The sequence below is a fragment of the Erinaceus europaeus genome, chromosome 18 (assembly GCF_950295315.1).
Source record: "Erinaceus europaeus chromosome 18, mEriEur2.1, whole genome shotgun sequence".
NCBI lineage: Eukaryota > Metazoa > Chordata > Mammalia > Eulipotyphla > Erinaceidae > Erinaceus > Erinaceus europaeus.
Genome location: NC_080179.1, coordinates 44788771 through 44808214, shown reverse-complemented (window position 1 = coordinate 44808214; position 19444 = coordinate 44788771). Strand labels below are relative to the sequence as shown.

At 41.8% G+C, this 19444-nt stretch overlaps 1 protein-coding gene across 4 annotated transcripts in view; it reads left to right on the top strand.

Annotated features, from left to right (window-relative positions):
* EPB41L5 (erythrocyte membrane protein band 4.1 like 5) overlaps positions 1 to 19444 on the top strand; it is a 114153-nt gene that overhangs the window by 55627 nt on the left and 39082 nt on the right. For 3 of the 4 annotated variants that reach the window (XM_060177983.1, XM_060177982.1, XM_060177981.1), the window contains exons 14-16: positions 438 to 465; positions 6050 to 6092; positions 6911 to 7026. In XM_060177983.1, the coding sequence (XP_060033966.1) occupies positions 438 to 465; positions 6050 to 6092; positions 6911 to 7026 (187 nt within the window). Of the gene's footprint in view, positions 1 to 437; positions 466 to 6049; positions 6093 to 6910; positions 7027 to 11105; positions 15454 to 19444 lie in introns of those variants that run through there. The other variant, XM_060177984.1, reaches the window with a different exon arrangement.

The following is a 19444-nucleotide window of genomic DNA, read 5'->3' as shown; positions in this document are numbered from 1 at the left end:
TTAAGAAACGGAAATACTTGCTATATTTGCACCAATGCAGTTACTTTAGGAAACCTGTGAACCAAAAATTTTAAATCTACAGTTGGAGAACTAGTTTGGAAGGTTGAGAAGTTTGTAGGTAAGCTACACTTACCTACAAAATGGTCTGTCCAGATTTGTGAATGAAGAGGTAGTTCACAGGGGCATGGTTGAGCGCACATACTGCACTGCACGTAGACCCGAGTTCAAGCCCCTCATCCCCACCTGCAGGGGGAAAGCTTTGTGAGTGGTTAAGCAGTGCTGTAGTTCTCTCTCTTTCTCTCTCCCTCTCTATCACCCCCTTCCCTCTCAATTTCTGGCTGACTCGATAAAATAAAGATAATAAAAAAAAATTTTAAGAAAAGGTAGTTTACCTCTTAAGAGGGAACTAATGGGATCCTTTCTTGTTCTTCTTTCAGCAAATACAGCAAAACCTGAAGAACTCAGGTGGGTAGTGTCTTATAACTTGGAAACGGATTTAGAATGTTTTAGAATTTACTGGTTTCTGTTATTAATTCAATCTTTGTTGAAGACCTCAATTTGTGGGGCATTCCTAAGCATTGAGGTTCTGGCAGACAGCTAGTGAGCATATAATGTCACAAAACTGACACCAAGAAAAATATTGGGTATGGTAGGTATGCTATTCATGACAGAGGACATACAAATGCGCAAATGGTGGTGGCCCTTCCATGTACAGAGCTCTGAGAACAAAGGCTGACTGAGAAGCATTGTAGTTCCTGGGGTAAACCTCAGTCAGTCACGGTGTACAATCCTTGATGTTCCATGTTGCTGGTGGTGCATCTGGTTGAACCATGTTACCAAGTGCAAGGACCAAATTTGGAACCCCCACTCCCTACCTGCAGTGCAGGGTGGAAGCTTCATAAGCAGTGAAGCAGGTCTGCAGGTGTCTCTCTGTCTCTCTCCCTCTATTTCCTCACCCTCCTCTCAATTTCTTTCTGTTCTCTCAAAAAAATAGGTGGGGAAAGGTCACTGGAAATGGTGAATTAATAATGGTGGCACTAAGCCCCCGCAATGGTGGCAGTTAAAATATATAAATTTAAAAAAGAAAGAAAAAGTTGTCCCTAAGCCCTTGCAATAAATTCTTTTGACCAATAAATAAATAAATAAATAAAATTTAAAAAAATCTCATTTCTTTGCTTAATGATAGTTTCTGTTGAGACATTATTTTACCCTTTTGTTTTTTCAGATTGAGTTTTTCTTTGTTTTTGAAAGTCTTGCACATAGTTCAAATGACTGATTAAAAGTCTGTGGACTGTGTCACTGGCGGAGAATGATATTGGCTGTATCTGTAAGTTCAGGAGTATCCACACTGAATCTGGGAGAATGGGAAAAAGAGAATCGCCCGGATGTTAAAACTGAATTAGGGTGATGGGGCCAGGTGGTGGCGCACCTGGTTGAGCGCACACGTTACAATGCTCAAGGATCCAGGTTCGAGCCCCCAGTCCCCAGCCCCCACCGGCAGGGGGAAAGCTTCACAAGTAGTGAAGCAGTGCTGCAGGTGTCTCTCTGTCTCCCTTTTATCCTTCCTTTCCCTCTCAATTTCTGTTTCTATCCAGTATATATATATATACATATATATGTGTATATGTATATGTATAATATATATATATATATATATATATAATATATAATAAAAACTGAATTAGGTTGAATCCTAATATTTAGTAGATTTCTTTTTTTGAAGATGTATTTATTTATTAATGAGCGAGAACCAAAGCATCACTTTGGTGTATGTGGTGCCTTGGGTCAAACTTGGGGCCTCGTTCTTCAGTCTGATTCTTTACCTACTGTGCCACTACCCTTGGCCACTAGCAGATTATTTTGAATAAATGTTTTCCTGTTTGATTTATACCCGCTCATGTTTTTTGCTTTATCTTAAATGTTTTTTTTATAACTTTTACTAGCTTGATGATGCGTACTGGGGAGAGGGCCAGATCTTGTGCTCAGATAACTGTTCCTATAAGTTCTGTTTCTGATGACTCAGTTAATTTTGACACAGTACATTACAAAGTGATTTATTACGTAATTTTCTCAACTGCTGGTATACATCAGAGTTTTCAGAAATGCTTGTTAAAATATCAAATTCAGGGCCAGCAAGGTAGCTCACCTGGATAGTGCGCTTACTGTGTTATGCACAAGACCGAGATTCAAGCCCTCACCCCACCACACAGGAGGAAACTTAGCCTCTGTTTCTCTGTCTCACTGTCTTTGTTTATCTTTTGTCTGAAAAAGTTGGTGTGAGGCTGTGATGATGATAAAAAAAAAAAAACCTAGTTCATACTAAGAAACTTTTTAAAAAATATATTTATTTATTCATTTTCCCTTTGTTTTTGCCTTGTTGTTTTATTGTTGTAGTTATTATTGTTGTTGTTGCTGTCTTCATTGTTGGATAGGACAGAGAGAAATGGAGAGAGGAGGGGGAGACAGAGGGGGAGAGAAAGACAGACAGACACCTGCAGACCTGCTTCACCGCCTGTGAAGCGACTCCCCTGCAGGTGGGGAGCCGGGGGCTTGAACCGGAATCCTCTTGCCGGTCCTTGTGCTTTGTGCCACCTGCACTTAACCGCTACGCTACCACCCGACTCCCAGAAACTTTTTTCTTAAAAAAAAAATATCTTTCTACACATCTATATGTCAGATATATAGTTCGAAAATCCTCAAAAGAAAAAATTGGCTTTGGGGTACTGAGCTTGGTCACCTTCACCTTGAGAAGTCCTATTCAATCTTCTTTTCCACTCAGTAAAACATTAGAGCCAGACTTCAGTGTGTGATTTCACTCTAAACTCACTCTGCTTTCAGATCTTAGTACTTTGCTGCCTGTGTTATTCTGCTGCTTCTGGCTGAGGGTTTTTATTATTTGTGTTTTTGGTTTTTGGAGAGAAGAGAGCCACCACAGCAGCTCTCTGCTGCTTGTAAAGCTGACATTTGCTCAGAGCTAAGATAGTGGCCGGAGGTTTGAGTAGATCTAGGTGCTTGTATGGATTATAGTGAGAGCTCTACCTGGTGAGCTCTCTCCTGGCCCCATCCTGACATACACACACACACACACACACACACACACACACACACACACACTTACTTTAATATTTATTTATTTTCCCTTTTGTTGCCCTTTTTGTTTTATTGTTGTAGTTATTATCATTCTTATTGATGTCATTGTTGTTGGATAGGACAGGGAGAAATGGAGAGAGGATGGGAAAACAGAGGGGGAAGAGAAAGACAGACACCTGCAGACCTACTTCATTGCCTGTGAAGTGACACCCCCCCCCCACAGGTGGGGAGCTGGGGACTCGAACTGGGATCCTCACACCAGCCCTTGTGCTCTGCAACACGTGCGCTTTACCCGCCGCGCTACTGCGCCCGACTCCTGTCTATCTATATCTCTATATAGATTAACTACCAGTAGACTGAAAAAAAATGTTGGAAATGTACCTCCCCCCAACTTTTCTGCCTTTTTGGAGATAGACACTTTTATTTTCCTTGGACTTACGATGTGCTCCAGTGAAATGGTGGAATCACATACTCGAGGTATACTGTATTTTGGAACTCCCATCTTTCTCTTTAATGGATCTGATTTTATTTCCTAAAAAGAAAATGGGGGCTGAACATTGTTTCCAAGCAAAGGGTACAGTGGAAGCTACCTAGAAGCCTGAGGAAGGCTGAGGCCCCAGAGATCACAGAATGTAATCCCCGGCTTCACGTCATGCCAGAACTGAACAGTGCCATCTGTCCATCTCCCCCCTCCCATGACACATCTTTAAAAAAATGATTGCGGGAGTCGGGCTGTAGCTCAGTGGGTTAAGTGCAGGTGGCACAAAGCACAGGGACCAGCATAAGGATCCCGGTTCAAGCCCTGGCTCCCCACCTGCAGGGAAGTCGCTTCACAGGCGGTGAAGCAGGTCTGCAGGTGTCTTTCTCTCCCCCTCTCTGTCTTCCCCTCCTCTCTCCATTTCTCTCTGTCCTATTCAACAACGATGACATCAATAACTACAACAATAAAACAACAAGGGCAACAAAAGGGAATAAATAAATAAATATTTTTTAAAAAATGATTGCCTGGTGAAGTTACCAGAATTCTAAACAAGGCTTTCATGTAATGGTGTGTAGTTGAGAAGTCTTTATTTGAGAGGCGAGATTTGTCCTTTAAACTTTTCTTTTTCTTTTTTTCTTTTTTCTTTTTAATTATTTTATTTTATTTTATTTATTCCCTTTTGTTGCCTTTGTTGTCTTATTGTTGTAATTATTATTGTTGTTGTCGTCGTCATTGTTGGATAGGACAGAGAGAAATGGAGAGAGGAGGGGAAGACAGAGAGGAGGAGAGAGAGACAGACACCTGCAGACCTGCTTCACCGCCTGTGAAGTGACTCCCCTGCAGGTGGGGAGCCGGGGGCTCGAACCGGGATCCTTATGCCGGTCCTTGTGCTTTGCGCCACCTGCGCTTAACCCGCTGAGCTACAGCCCGACTCCCCCTTTAAACTTTTCTAAAATACATTATTTCTGACCCAAAAAGTGAGTATGGCTATAATCTCAAGACTAACAACTTAATTTTGTGTCTTCTTCTTTTTAATATTTTATTTATTTTCCCTTTTGTTGCCCTTATTGTTTTATTGTTGTACCTACTATTGTTGTTGTTGTTACTGATGTTGTCATTGTTGGATAGGACAGAGAGAAATGGAGAGGAGAGGGGGAGAGAAAGACAGACACCTGCAGATCTGCTTTACTGCTTGTGAAGTGACTCCCCTGCAGGTGGGGAACCAGGGGCTCAAACTGGAATCCTTATGCCGGTCCTTGCGCTTTGCTGCGCCACTGCCTGATCCCCAGTTTTGTGTCTTCTTTGATGATACTTTAGACTTTGGAAAAGACAGCAGAAATGGGATAGCTAAGCAAGGATACTGTCTTCAAAGTTAGGATGAATTTTTAGTTTAGAAATGTCAGAGCCTTCCTTTCCTGAGGGCTATTGAACATTCTTCATAACAGTGCTCAAGAGAAATGGACCTTGAAGTGCATGAACGCCTTTTTCTCTGGCCCTTTCACTTCTGTTTGCATGAACAGTTCTGCTTCAGTGGACCGTGGGAAGCAGTACTACTCTTTGAAAAAGCACAACTACGTGACCTAAGGCACTTCTCAATCGTGTACTTTGACTATTTAAATAATGTTTTTATTAACTTTTAAAAGTATATGAAAGTCTCACGTTAGAGAAAGAAGCCAGAGTACCACACTAGTACAGGAAGTGATTTGCACTGCCATTTGTAGTTTGCCAAGTGTTTTCCAGATTTTGTCCAGTGAATAAACAGAATGAGTAGTGAAACATGCCTTTGAAGCATAATTTAAAGAAAGGAAATGCCAAATGAGTAGCTGATAGAAAAGTGAAAGGTGAATGTTTACCTAGAAGAAGCAGGTGTTGGGCCGGGAATGGCTCGACGAGTAGAGTGCATACACTCCCCTGCGTGAGGGTCATTTTCAGGCCCTTGAATCCCCACTGGCAGGAAAGGGTGAAATTTGCTGGAGTAGTGATGCAGGCTTCTCTCTTTCTCTCTCCCTCCCATATCTTCTCATCTCTCTGTCTCATATCCTAAGGAAGGAAAGAAAGATGGAAAGGAGGGGAAGGGATGATGGCATTGTGCTGGCACTAAGCCACTGTAGTGAACCTGAAACACCGGAATCATCAGTGTTTCCTGAGCATCTTATACTCTTAGTTTTAAGTACCAGTAGATTTTTTTTTTCTTGGAATAAACTGGTGTTTTTAAAAGGGAAGTCATTTTGTGACTCTTGAAACTACAGATAAAATTTTGTCACAAGAAAGTAACTGTAACTGTATTTGGTAATGCATGCTAATTACTGTGACCTCTCATCACATGCATTGAGTTATTTTGTCATACACCTAAAAACTTCTGTAGTGCAGTAATTTTGTTATATCTCATTGGGAAAGGCTACTTTTATTGGTATATGTGAAGCCCTAGTATTTTATATGTGGAATTTGTTTTAATGGATTTTTTTTTCCCCATTACAGTGTTCACAATAATGTTTCAATGCAGAGTGATAGTTCTCAACAGGTAAGACAATAGTAAGCTTCTAGAACATGATAATTTATTATGACTAGGAATGGGATTTCATTGTATATTCGTAGTTGTGTAACCTCGAGAAAATTTTGTATATTTTCTTTTCTTTTTTAAAAAATATTTATTTATTTTCACTTTTGTTTCCCTTTTTTTTTTATTGTTGTTGTAGTTGTTGTTATTGATGTTGCCATTGTTAGGACAGAGAGAAATGGAGAGAAAGAGAGACACCTGCAGACCTGCTTCACTGCTTGTGAAGCGACTCCCTGCAGGTGGGGAGCCAGGGGCTCGAACCGGATCCTTAGGCCGGTCCTTGTGCTTTGCGCCACGTGCGCTTAACCCGCTGCACTACTGCCCAACTCCCACGTTTTCATGTTCTTATCTGTAGTATAGTTCAATAGTGTGAAATCCTTGCTTCATCCTCTTAGTTGTTGTAAATGGAGTAAGTGCTCTATAAATTATAAAAATATTTTTAATTAATTTATTCATGAAGAAGATAGAGAGACAGAAAGGACCTGATATCACTCTGGTACATGTGCTGCCGGGGGTTGAACTCAGGACCTCCTGCTTGAGAGTCCAGTGCTTTATCCACTGCGCCCCCTCCAGGACCACTGTAAAATATTGTCTATCCTCAGAAGTCCTGTAAAGTGAGCAAACTGTTAATCATCAGATCATGTGTCAAGTCATATACCCACTTCATAATGGGTTTGTATTATACTTGCTCACTGTTTAGATACTCCATTTTGATTCTTGGCTTATTGATGAAGAGATCTTTTATCTACACAAAAGGTGATTTCTATAATTTGTGTCCAAAGGCTTGGGGTATGCGATCCACTCTGCCTGTGACTCCTTCTGTTCCCCCTGGTCCGGTATTGGTGGAGATAGAGAATCTTCCAAGAAGCCCTGGAACAGAGCAGCATGACAGGAAATGGTTTGTTAACTCCTTGATCCAAAATGAATATTGCTTGCTTAGATATTCTCAATCCCTAACCCTTATCTTAGAGTACTTTAAATATGATTGAAAGCAAACTATTCATATTTGTAAGGTAAACACAAGCCTACTTATGAGCACTGGTAACCTGGGTGGAGACTAAGAAGGCTGTGGATGAAGAAAACTAAATTAAGAAGTTCGGGCAGCTCTCATTATTATGGGTAGGATGTAGGCGTGGGGGGTGTTTCTCTTTTGAAACAGACTTCAGTACTACTCAGCGTGCTTTACGCCATAAAGAAAATACCTATTTCCAGTTACTTCATACAACATGATACTTATACTTTGGATGTGTTTTGCTTTTAAAGACTGAAAAGAAAGTCAGAAGGAAAACTTGATCTCTATCTTATAAACAAAGCCTGAAGTCTCTGGGGGAGTATGGAGAGAGAATCTGAGGAGTGGGGTGGCATTTTACTTCTTTCCATGCCTAATTTGTTTCTTTTTTTAGATGAACACTAGAAACACAAATATGGATACTTTGTGTCTTATGGGGTTCAATCAGTGGGTTCATCTTTTCCCAAATAAATGTGGGTAGCTTAGGAGAAGGGCTTTGGGGGTTACTTGATTGAGTATCATGTTGCATCTTTTGCTCAAGCTTTGTCGATTTATGAAATGAACTTTAATAATTGATAGGATTTTTCTCTTTTTCTCTTGCTCTTAGTTTGTGTAGTACCCGAAATCTAATGTGTTTCTGGTGCGATCTCAAGGTTTTGGTCAGCTTTCTATGCAACCAGCTCTCCCTTCATGGTGGTGGGTCAACAGTGGTTGGTGAAAATTTCCAGTCTTTGCTGTGTAATTGTTGTCACTTTTATTTTGGCTTCACTAACGACAAGGTGCTTTTTGTTCTTGATACTTGGGCATATTTTTACTTCAGTTCCAAATAATTTGAGGTATTTTTCCAGGTTTGATAGAATTCCCCCCTCCGCACCCCATTCTCCTGGCCCATCTTTATCCTATCCTCCACTCTTTCTACTTGGAAGTGTTTTGGGAGTGCATTGTATATGTGGACACCTTAATTGGGCTCTGCCAACATTTGGTTTTATTTCTAAGTCATTAAAGGAAGTTTCTTACTAAGAACACAGCCTCAGTAAGCAACTGTGTTTTACCTCATTGGTGTTCACACCACATTCTGTTGATAAGGAAGCATAGTAACAAAGCTTAAGCAATTAAATAACTTCCTTACATGTTGAAGATAGACATGCGAAGAGAGAGAGAGGGAGAAACTCGTTCATTAGTATCCTATATTGTCACACAGACTTACTGAGTTTTCCTAGTTATATTTTTAAATGTTTAGTTTGCTTCATTAGGAACTCCAGTTCCTTTTCAGGTGTTAGAAAGAGAATATTGAATCAGGGAGTCAGGTGGTAGCGCAGTGGTTTAAGCCCACGTAGCACAGTGGTTTAAGCCCACGTGGCGCAAAGCACAAGGACCGGCGTGAGGATCCCGGTTCGAGCCCCTGGCTCCCCACCTGCAGGGGAGTTGCTTCACAGATGGTGAAAGTAGGTCTGCAGGTATCTATCTTTTTCTCCCTGTCTTCTCCATTTCTCTCTGTCCTATCCAACAACAACAATAATAACTATAACAATAAAACAACAAGGGCAACAAAAGGGAATAAATAAATATTAAGAGAATATTGAATGAAAGTATTGAATTTCAAAAAGGAAATATTTGGAACTGTGTCTATATAATTGTGCTGAGGCTTTCCCCCTAAAACTGAGTAAAATGGTGATCGTTCAAAGCTGAGACCCTGCGTGTGTGTCAGCAGTGGCACTGAGCAGTCCTGACGTTTATTTCTTGGAGCTTACGGAGTCCCGCCCTTACTCGAGATGCCTCCGACATTCCATTCTCTGTATCTGCTTGCTTTCCTACTAATACTTTTGAACGAATATCAACAGTCCTCCTTTAGAAAGTGATGTTAACGAAGTTTGAAATTGTTCCTAAGAGTTGAACCATTGGGAAGAATAGTGAACTCTTTCTGTCAGATGACTTCAACCTCCTCCTTGGGGTCTTTAGCTCTTTCTTGCTGATGAGACCCCAGCACCATCTTAGGCCATAGCTGAGTCTAGTAATAATAAGAAAAAATATATATATTTTTAGTAGTTGTGCAATAACTTGTATTTCAGTTGAAGAGGAAATAGAGTTTTTGTTAAAATTTCTTTATTGGGGGATTAATGTTACAGTGGACAGTGAATATAGTAGTTTGTACATGCATAACATTTCTTAGTTTTTCACATAACAGTACAACCCCCACGGAAATAGAGTTTCATTGTTTAAAAATAAACAAAAATAAGGCAGGGGAAAGGCCCTCAAACTTCTGAAAAATTCTTGTAGCTAATTTCCTTCCGCCGGTGCTTGCGCTTTGTGCCACCTGCGCTTAACCCGCTGCGCTACCGCCCGGCTCCCTGTAAGCTAATTTCCTAAGAAAAAAGTTGGGAGGTTGTTCTTGTTGAATTATGCTTTAAAGTCTCTACTCACACTGTTTTTATAAGTGGAATGATTTTTTTTTTTGTAATTATCTTAAATGTGTATTGCTCTTTTTTGCCATGTCACAAAACCTTAATTTTCTGAACCATGGCAAGTGTTTCCTTTCTACAGGAGGACTGATGATTTCTCACCAGGAGCTGCTTGTCCGCATGTTTCACTGTCATTGTCCCTAAAGCACTGTGTGATAACAAGGATCTGCTCTGCTTCTTGCATCTTGGAGGAGGCTTGTTGTATCTGTTGAATCTCATTCTAAAGTTCTTTCAACTCTGGTTACATGAAAATGATTTGCTTGTTAATTGGGACTGTTACAAAGAATAGCCTGTGAGAGATGGAGAGAGAGCATAATGGTTATGCAAAAAAGATTCTCATTCCTGAGGCTCCAGTGTCCCAGGTTCAATCCCCAACATCACCAGAAGTCTGAGCTGATCAGTGCTCTGGCTAGGAAAAAATAAAACATAATAAAGTAAAGTAGCCTGTGAGTGTAGATTTTTAAAATTGTTTGCCAGTCTTTGGGAACGAACCCAGGGCCTTATGAACGTGAAATGTCACCAGCTGGGAGTATCTGCACATGCGCAGTGGTCCACTCCCCACTGCTGCTCCATTCAGACAGGCAAAGATGTAGGGGACACAGCACAGCAAAGGGCCACAGTGACTCCTTTGTGGTTGCTGGGGCTTGAACCACCATCACGGGTGCCAGAGCACACACCCTAACTGATGAACTTGCTCTGGAGTGAGTTTGTTGTTTAAGGAGGGAGAGCCAGACAGCGCTACCCGACCATAGAGGAAGGCCGCCAACACAGTGCTCCCAGGACGATGGGAGTGGCCGAGGCTCACCCCAAGGGCCTGGCCCAGCTTGTTCAGCTGGTGAACTCTATCCCAGTACTGAAGGTAGACTTTTTAAAATACCCTTTTAATTTTGATTTCATATTTCATTTCTGTGAAATGACTTAATGTGGAGAATAATTTTCACAATTGACCTTTTCTGTTTGTTTTGGTCCATATGTATAATTGCCCTTTCAGATACTTGAAATAGAGGATGTCAGTCTTCTCATCAGAACCTCAAACTATATATCTATATATATCTATATATCTATCTATCTATCTATATATTTTTTTTAGCATCAGAGTACTGCCTCAAGGTACTGTAGATTGAACCTGAGGTGTGAGAGCCTCCAGCACTTAAGTCTTCTTGCATAGTAATTTTGTTTATCTCCTTAGTCTTCAAACAATACATTTGAGTTTGGTAGCAACAGCAGAAACAGATACAGAGTGCCATGCTCTGAAATTTCATCCTCAATTAAATCACTTAGATGGCTGATTACTTACACCTATTTCCAGTTGACAGTTTTTACTATGTGTAACTTTGTGTGTTTTGCCCCCCCCCCTTTTAATGTTGTCATTGCATGGAGTAGATGCTGGTAACTGCTCAGACCTGTGGTGCATGCCGGTCACGCTGCCTTTCTCCTTGACCTCTACACATTCATTTTCTCTTTTCCTGTGGACTAACTGTGCTCCCCTCCCACTCCCCAACCATCCAGGCTCTCTGCTGCCAGTGGCTCCTGTCAACGTGATGGAAACCAGTGGAACACAAGGGCCTTGTCCCCACCCCAGCCTGCATATAGGAACTACCCTGACTTTGTCCATGAGCACAATGTGAAGAATGCAGGAGTCCATCATGATGGTCATTTTCCTGGGCATGCACCCATGACTGAAATATGAATATTAAGTTTCCTAGGCATTTGGGACTCATTTGTCATACCAGTTGATGTTACAGAAGTTGGTGGTATACATTCTCTGGTGTTTATAGAAGAGTTCATTATGAATTCGGGAGAAGTTATTTTATATGGAGTCAGTTTTAACTTAGTGTTGTTCATAGTTGAGTTCTTCTGTGAAAGGGTGCAGGATCCAGAGAAACTGTATACCATCAAAGATCATGGGAGATGTGTCTGTATTGAGAAGAGGACTGTTTGTCACTGGGATTATGAGAAGGTCTTACAACATGGTTTTAACATGTTAACTCCAAATGGCCTAGGAGGCTTATGTGTGTGAACTAGCAGCATATTTACACCTCTCGCCATCCAAGTAGATTGAGGCTCAAAATCAAACATGCTCAGAGCACACTCCGAAGGAAGCATGTTCTAGGCATGAAGTATTAGCCAGTCTTCATATAAAACTGTTCTTCTATACTGTGGGGGTTTTGTTCTATGCAAAATCCATCATAACTTTCCAACAACCTGATGTTTTGTTGTCACCGAGACTTCACTACTTCAGGCTGACTTTTCAGGTAGGAACAGTGAGATGGGGGTGGCTGTGGAGAGAGATACCATAGCACCAAAGCTTCCTCCTGCGCTGTTATGCAGCACACCTATGTGTCGTTCCAGGAGCTCGAACCTAGGCTGCATGCTTGGCAAACCAGGACCCTCCCAGATGCGCTGTCTTTATAAATACTATTTGAAAATAGTTCCAGAGTGGTGACTTATGCCTTAACTTTAAGTGCTTGAGAATCAGTGATTTTAAGGAATGTAATTTTAAATTAATGCACTTTTCACTTTTTAGATAAACACAGATATTTTGCTTCTCAAAATCCTAGGATTCAGATCAATGTGATTCACATATAGAATATATCTGAAGGGCTATTTTTGCATAACCGATTAGCCACTAGTCAGCTGAATGGTTATCACTGTGAAATGATTTCACACAATGAGCAGTGTATTTATTTTTTCCCTTTTCTTCTCATGCATTTGAGTTCTTGGGTTTTCAAAAGCTTCATAATCTGCCCTTTAAACAAGGGGATTTCTCTCTTAAAGGAATTTGTGTTATAATGTTTTAGAAGAGAAACTGGTGTATCTGCTGAATAGATTTCATTGGCATGGATATGATTGAGAATTTGTTGTTTCTATAATGTAAACCAAAAAGGCATAATAACAAAGTTTTCCTAGTCTTTCAGAAAGCCCTGTTTCGAGTTCTTTTGTTGTAAAAACTAGCCTTGCGATCTCAAGATAAGGCTTCCTATATAATGAGGCCTCGAGGGTCTACCTCAGCAGTACCTTACCTGGGAAATAGAAGGGTCAGAGGTGAAGATTAAGATCCTCAGTGTATGTTGAATATAGTCATTTCTGTTTGAGAGTATGAATTAGTCACCACTACTGTGTTTAAGTGATTGAAGAATCACGTCATGATTTCTCTTTGAAAACCTTACTATAAAAAGTTCACTTGTAAATAGCTGATTATAAAAACTGGTTTGGAGATGTAATAGGAGTGGTGAGACCATGAGGGAAGAAGTAGGGTTAAGACTGGATAGTGGTGAAGTCAGATGTATCTCTATAGAAGTCTCTCTGTGTGTGCTCCAAGGTTTGTTCTATTAGTGATCTAGTAATTACAAGATGATCAGATAATAGGGGTGTAATTCCACACCACTCCTACTACCCTAGTTCTATATCGCCCCCCTTCACCACCGCCATAGTAACCACCATAGTTCTCCCAAGATCATAGTTATGGGTTGACTGTATTTTTCTTTTTTCAAATTCATGTGTTTCAGTTCTCTGTATTTCACTTATGAGTGAAATCCTTCCCTAGTGTCCTTCCTTTTCCACCTTCCCTCTCAGATAAGTGAGACAGTGCCTGACTTCCTCAGGTGTCCTCCAGCATCTCTTCCCTCTCACTAGTGGTGTCAAACAGAGAAGTTCCTTGTCACAGAAGTTCTGGGTCCCAGTGGAATGTGGGGTTCAGAGCCCTCCAGTCACCACCCCTTAGTAATTCCCCCTTTGGGAGGAATTTCTGCAGGGCAGGAAGCAGTTCTGGCTTCTGTAATTGCTCCTCTGCTCATGGTTGTTGGCGGGTCAACCCAGCTGTCTTTGTCTTTGTCTAGCAGGGTAGGGCTCTGGAGAGGTTAGGTTCTGGGACACCACATTGAAGGAAGCTTAGGTGCTGTCATCTTTCATTCCTGCTTTGCCTCTTTATCTAAAAAAAAAAAAAAAAACCCAACCAAACAAAGAAAACATTTCCTAATGAATGATGGAGCTGGTAGACACTGAGCCTCAATGATAATCAGTGATAAATAGGTGGCAAAAAAAACCCTGTATTGAGATGTGTGTATCATCTGTACCTCAAGTATCAAGTCCTGTGCTCTACCTGTCAAGCCACCTCCATAGCTCCCTTTAGAGTGATGTAACGACACCACATCAGCCATCACGCCTTGATCCCAGCGTTGTTGTGAATTACAATTCTTGTGTGTGACTTTGTTTCATGTAAGTGATAAAATTTGGTATGGAATTAATTGATGTCAGCGACTCCCCCTCCTACCCCTCTTCTGCGTTTCTTTATGCCTCTGTCGTTTATAAAAGGTGACTTGTTTGATCTTTTCCTTGATATTATGTATTAAGAGAATTCAGGCAAAGTTAATATTCCACAGGCCCCCCCCCCCTTAAACCATCGGGGTTATTATTGTGGCTTGGTGCCTGCACAACTTCACCAGTTTCCCGGTGGCCAGTTTTTTTCTCTTCTTTTGACAAAGGGAGAGAGAGACAGAAGAACAAGGGACATCTGCATCATTTCTCCACCACTTGTGAAGCTTCCCCTCTGCTGATGGGGACTAGGAGCTGGAACTCTTCACATACTTTTTTAGTTTAGTTATAGAAAATCATTGTGAGCATTTTGTCTTGCTAAGTTGACAGTCACCTTAGTAATACTATAGAGTAAGAGAAAGGGTACATGCACATTACCATGTGCAAGGATCTGCGTTCTAACCTCTGGTCCCCACCTGTAAGGGATAAGCTTCATGAGTGGTGAAAGCCTCTTCCCCCCCCTCAATTTCTTTCTGCCCTATCAAAATAAAAATTTAAAAGGAGACATGTTACTTTCAGTGGGAAAGGTGTCATATGACTTAATTTTGCTCTTTGTTGATCATTAATTACTAATGGATGGTTTACTTTAGCTGCTTTGACCTCTTTGGGCGGTTGAAGATCATAATGTTTATAGTATTAGGAAATTAATGACGGAGGGGGCTGGTGCCGTGGCGCACCTGATTGAGCGCACGTTACTGTGTGCAAGGGCTCAGGTTCGAGTCCCCTGGTCCCCACCTGCGGGGGGGGAAAGCTTTGCACATGGCGAAGCAGTGTTACAGATGTCTCTCTGTCTCCCCCTTCCTCTTGCTTTCTGGCTGTCTCTGTCCAATAAATAATTTTTTTAATGACAAGAGAAAATTTTAGAAGAAACAGATGAAAGAAAAAAAAGATGTCCTGTTGATTGAAATGATTTCTTTGGTGACAGCTGGGCTTTCCACGCGTGGTTTCTCAGCTCTGGGCCGACTTGTTCACTCAGATACAGAAACGGGGCCACTGCAGCCTGTGGTGCCACGGCCCCTCCTGAAGTTCTGGAGCCACGTGCGGCTCGGTGCAGACCCCTCCTGCTGACTCATCGCAGACCTGCTGTGCAATTTTTGGCGACACATTTTTATACTAAAGTGGAAAAACGAGTGTCTGCTTTACTGTAGGAAATGCGCTTACTAATTCTTTATTAGATAATCCCTCGTGTCTCACTGCTCCTAGCCACAGCCACGGCCTTAATTATAGGTGACAGTGCTTGAGTGAACTTTTTACATTCTGTTCCTGACTGCTGGCCAGCATTTTGTTTATATTGGCATGGAGAAGAGTTGCTGACTTGGAGAACAACATTCTCTGAGGAGTGTGACTGAGACTCCCTTGGTATAGTAAGCCTAGACACCACCTCTTTTTAAAAAAAACAGGTTCCACAGCTGCAAGGTCTCTTGTTGTTGCTGCTGATGGAATTCTTGTTTCCTTTACATGTAATGAAATTTAGTGATGAAAGATACCAGTTTGTAGTTAGAATGTGTACGAAGCAGACTCCTTAATAAAGATCTGATCTATAGGTAGGACTAGGTCACGTGAAAAATATTACTTCAAGTGTTAAGGGAGGAATAAAGAATGAAAAGGTAAGAAATGACAATAGAAAGACTGGCTGACTTGATGTGTCTTGTGGAACGAGTTAGAAGAGTGTCCATAGAAGTCGTGCAAAACACCCCAGGTGGTTAAATATTACTTGAGTACGTAGCATCACACAGAACTCTTCATTTTATTTTTCTTTCTGTGTTTTTATCTGGACGCTCCACTCTGGACCAGCATTTTGTAGGTAGAGACAAAAGGGAAAGAGGCAAAGGCAGCCCTGATACTTAGCCCAGGGCGGTGGAGCTGAGTCATGTGACCCAGCAGGCAGTCCTCCAGGTGAACCATCTTGGGCCCTGCACAGAGGAGTTTCTGTCAATAAAACTGGAGTGCTAGCCCAGCCATCAGCAGGAGGGATTATTTGATTATAGACATTGGAGGAGTTTGGAGATAAGACCTAAAGTTAACAGCACACTTTAGTTCTTTCTGTATTAGCAAAACCTTTGAAAGTATTTGGAAAGTTTGGGCATGCTAGAACGTGCCCCCCCCCCCCCCCCCCCCGTTATTTCCTTGGCTGGAACTTCACAGATATGTTAGGGTAGTCGTAGTTAAAAGTCTTTATGTAAAATTTTAAGACATGAGTATCAATTTGAGGAACTTAAATTTGGAAAGTTTAAATCAAAGATTTTAGGAGTGGGGGCTGGATAGTGGCACTCCTGGTTGAGTGCACATGTTACAGCACACACAGGGACCCGGGTTCGAGTCCCCACTCCCCACCTGCAGGGGGGAAGCCTTTCCAAGTGGTGAAGCAGTGCTGCAGGTGTCTGTTTCTCTCCCCCTCTACCCACTCATCTCTCCATTGCTGGCTTTTTCTATCCAATAAATAAAGCTAATAAATTAAAAATATTTTGGGAGTCATATCGTTACGTCCTTTTTTGATTCACCTCATTTATTCGCTCTGCCAGAGGACCTCCTTTCTTAGTTTTTTTAGATGTCACATCATTTTTAAAAAATTTATTTATTATTGGATAGAGACAGAAATTGAGGTGGGGGGAGATAAAGAGGGAGATAGATAGCTGCAGCCCTGCGTCACCACTTGAGCTTTCCACCCGCAGGTGGGGACCTGGGGTTTGAATCTGTGTCCTTTTGCACTGTTACGTGAGCACTTAACTAGATGCCCCACCACCTGGCCCCCAAATAACACATCATTTCACAGCTCAAAGTCTCCAGGGCTCCTTGACTTGACCCTCAAGCCTTAAATCCTTAAATTTATTTCCACCTCTCATTCCCCTCCCCCCTTTTTCCTTCGTATTTCCCCCCCACTAATTTTGGCTTTGCTTTCCTGACCTCCAAAGGCTTGCTCAAGCATGCCAAGTGTGTTCCTCCTGGCAATACTTTTACATGTGTCTGAGTATTTGTGTGTGTGTGTGTGTGTGTGAAAATGATGTTTTAGTCTGAGACCTTCAGGCATATTTTTGAAGAATCTGTACCTGACCTCTCGTGCCTCCTCCCCTGCTCCCTCAGTCTCTTTGGAACTCCCTTGACAGTAATCCTTATTTTTCCCTCTCACCTCACTTCATCTTACAGGCTGTGTTTTTGCTTGTGTCACCTTCATGGTCTTTGACAGAATGAGTGGAGTAAGCGTCATCAAGATGCAGAGTCTGTTTACCTCATCCAGAGCAGTGCTGGCCTTGCTGCTCTGTCATGCGAATTGGCTAATGAGGTGAATTGTGCACTTGATGACAGAGAAATCATGACAGTGCTGTTCCCTGCTTCAAGAAATTTACACTTAATTGTGTGGATGGATGGTGTGACAGATAACTGGTAAAAGTGCTAGCCCGCTAGGCAAGCCAGATCACAGAAAAGGTTGAAATTTTTGCCAGATTTTGAGGGGAGAGAGGGAGCAAAAGAAAATGTAAAGTAGGGGCCAGGTGGTGGCGCACCTGGTTGAGTGCACATGTTACAGTGCACATGGTCCCGTGTTCTAGCCCCCGGACCCCACCTGCAGGGGGAAATCTTTGCAAGTGGTGAAGGGCTGCAGGTGTCTCTCTATCACCCCCTTCCCTCTTGACTTCTGGCTGTCTCTATCCAATAAATAAAGATCATTAAAATATATATTTAAAAAAATGTAAAGTAGCTAAATGTAAGAAGTAGTTGCAGTTGTAGGGGCGGGAGCACACCCGGTTGAGTGCATATGTTGCCACGTGCAAGGACCTAGGTTTGAGCCCGAGCTCCCCACCTGCAAGGGGGATGCTTCACAAGTGGTGAATTAGTTCTGTTGGCGTCTCCACTTCCCCCCCCCCCAAACTCTTCATTTCTCTCTCTTCTCTAATTTTTTAAAAAGGAAAAAATGGGCTGGGTGGTAGTGTACTGGGTTAAGCACACGTGGTGTGAAGCTCAAGGACCAGTGTAAGGATCCTGGTTTGAGCCAGGTGGAGCTGGTCTGCAGGTGTCTTATCTTTCTCCATCTCCCCCTCCTCCCAAGTTCTGTCTGTTCTAACCAAAAAATTTGAAAATAAAAGGTCTCCAGGAGCAGTAGATTCGTGGTGCCGGCACCGAGCCCCAGTGATAACCCTGGAGGGAAAAAATAAATAAAAATGAAGCCCTGCCAAATGTATCTGGCAACAGAACAAGCTGCTTCAGTTTACATGAGTTGAAAGGGAGATGGATAGAAGAGATAATGGCTTTACATATTCCCTTGAATATTTTTGGAAAAATAGGATTGAGTCTGTCAGAGCTGCAGGCTGAAAATATAGTGTCTTAACTACATTTTAAAAAACTTGATGGACTATATAGTTCTTTTTTAGGACATTTAGGACATTTATAAAGACGTACACCACTACTTGAGCTCTAGAACACTGTCATCCCCTTAACCAGTAGTAGTAATTTCCTGGTCTTCCTTCCCAGGCCCTTGGAAACACTAATGTGCTTTCTGGTTCTATTAAATTGCTTACTCTGGATGGTGGTTTTTGTTTTGTTTTGTTTTGTTTTTTGCCTCCAGTCTCTGGGGCAGGGCTTGGTGAGGTACTATGAATCCACTGCTCCTGGGAGACTCCTCCCCACTCCCATTTATTAGATAGGACACAGAAATGTGGAGAGGGAGATGGGGAGAAAGACACCTGCAGACCTGCTTTGTAGCTTGCAAAACATCTCCCCTGCAGATGTGTGTGGGAGGCTCAAACCCAGATCCTTGTGCACTTTATACTATGTGTTAACCAGGTGCGCCACCATCCGGCATTCTCTATAATCCGAAATTCTCTATAAATATAATCAATCACCCAGTATGTTGGTTCCTGTAGACTTAGCCAGTTGGAACCTCTCTGTGAAGGAGATATTCCTACCTTATGTATGTATATATATATAATGCATATATAATGTTACATGTTTATATATATTTAAAAATTAAACATTTCACAAGATAGTGATAGGGCGAGAGAAGGGGAGCATCACTTTGCCATATGTGATGCCAGAGATCAAACTAGGGACTTGATATTCTATCCACTGCACCACCTCCCAGGATAAATATCTTGCTAATGTATTTATGTGTGCTTCCAAGCATGTAGATTCATTGTGTAAATTTTACTAAGACCTCTCCCTGACCTCACTGGATATAAATATATATATATATATATAAATCACTTTAAAATCTTAGGTGATGCATTCCCATCAGTCCTCACATCCTGTTGTCCAAAGATTTTGGTATCCATATTTAAAAGTAACACCTAACCGTGAGATATAAGATGTGCATCAGCCAATTTCAGCTCTACTATTCTGCCATTCTTGTTCCCTCTGCTACCACCTCTCAATGTTCTCTTTATTTGAAAAACTGCCCCACAAATGACACTGCTTCACAGGGATGATAACCATTTGGACCAGCAGAAAAAGACTTGAGGGCTGGGGAGACAGCATAATGGTGATGCAACAAGACTTTCATGCCTGAGTCAGCAAGTGTCCCAGGTTCAGTCCTCAGCACTACC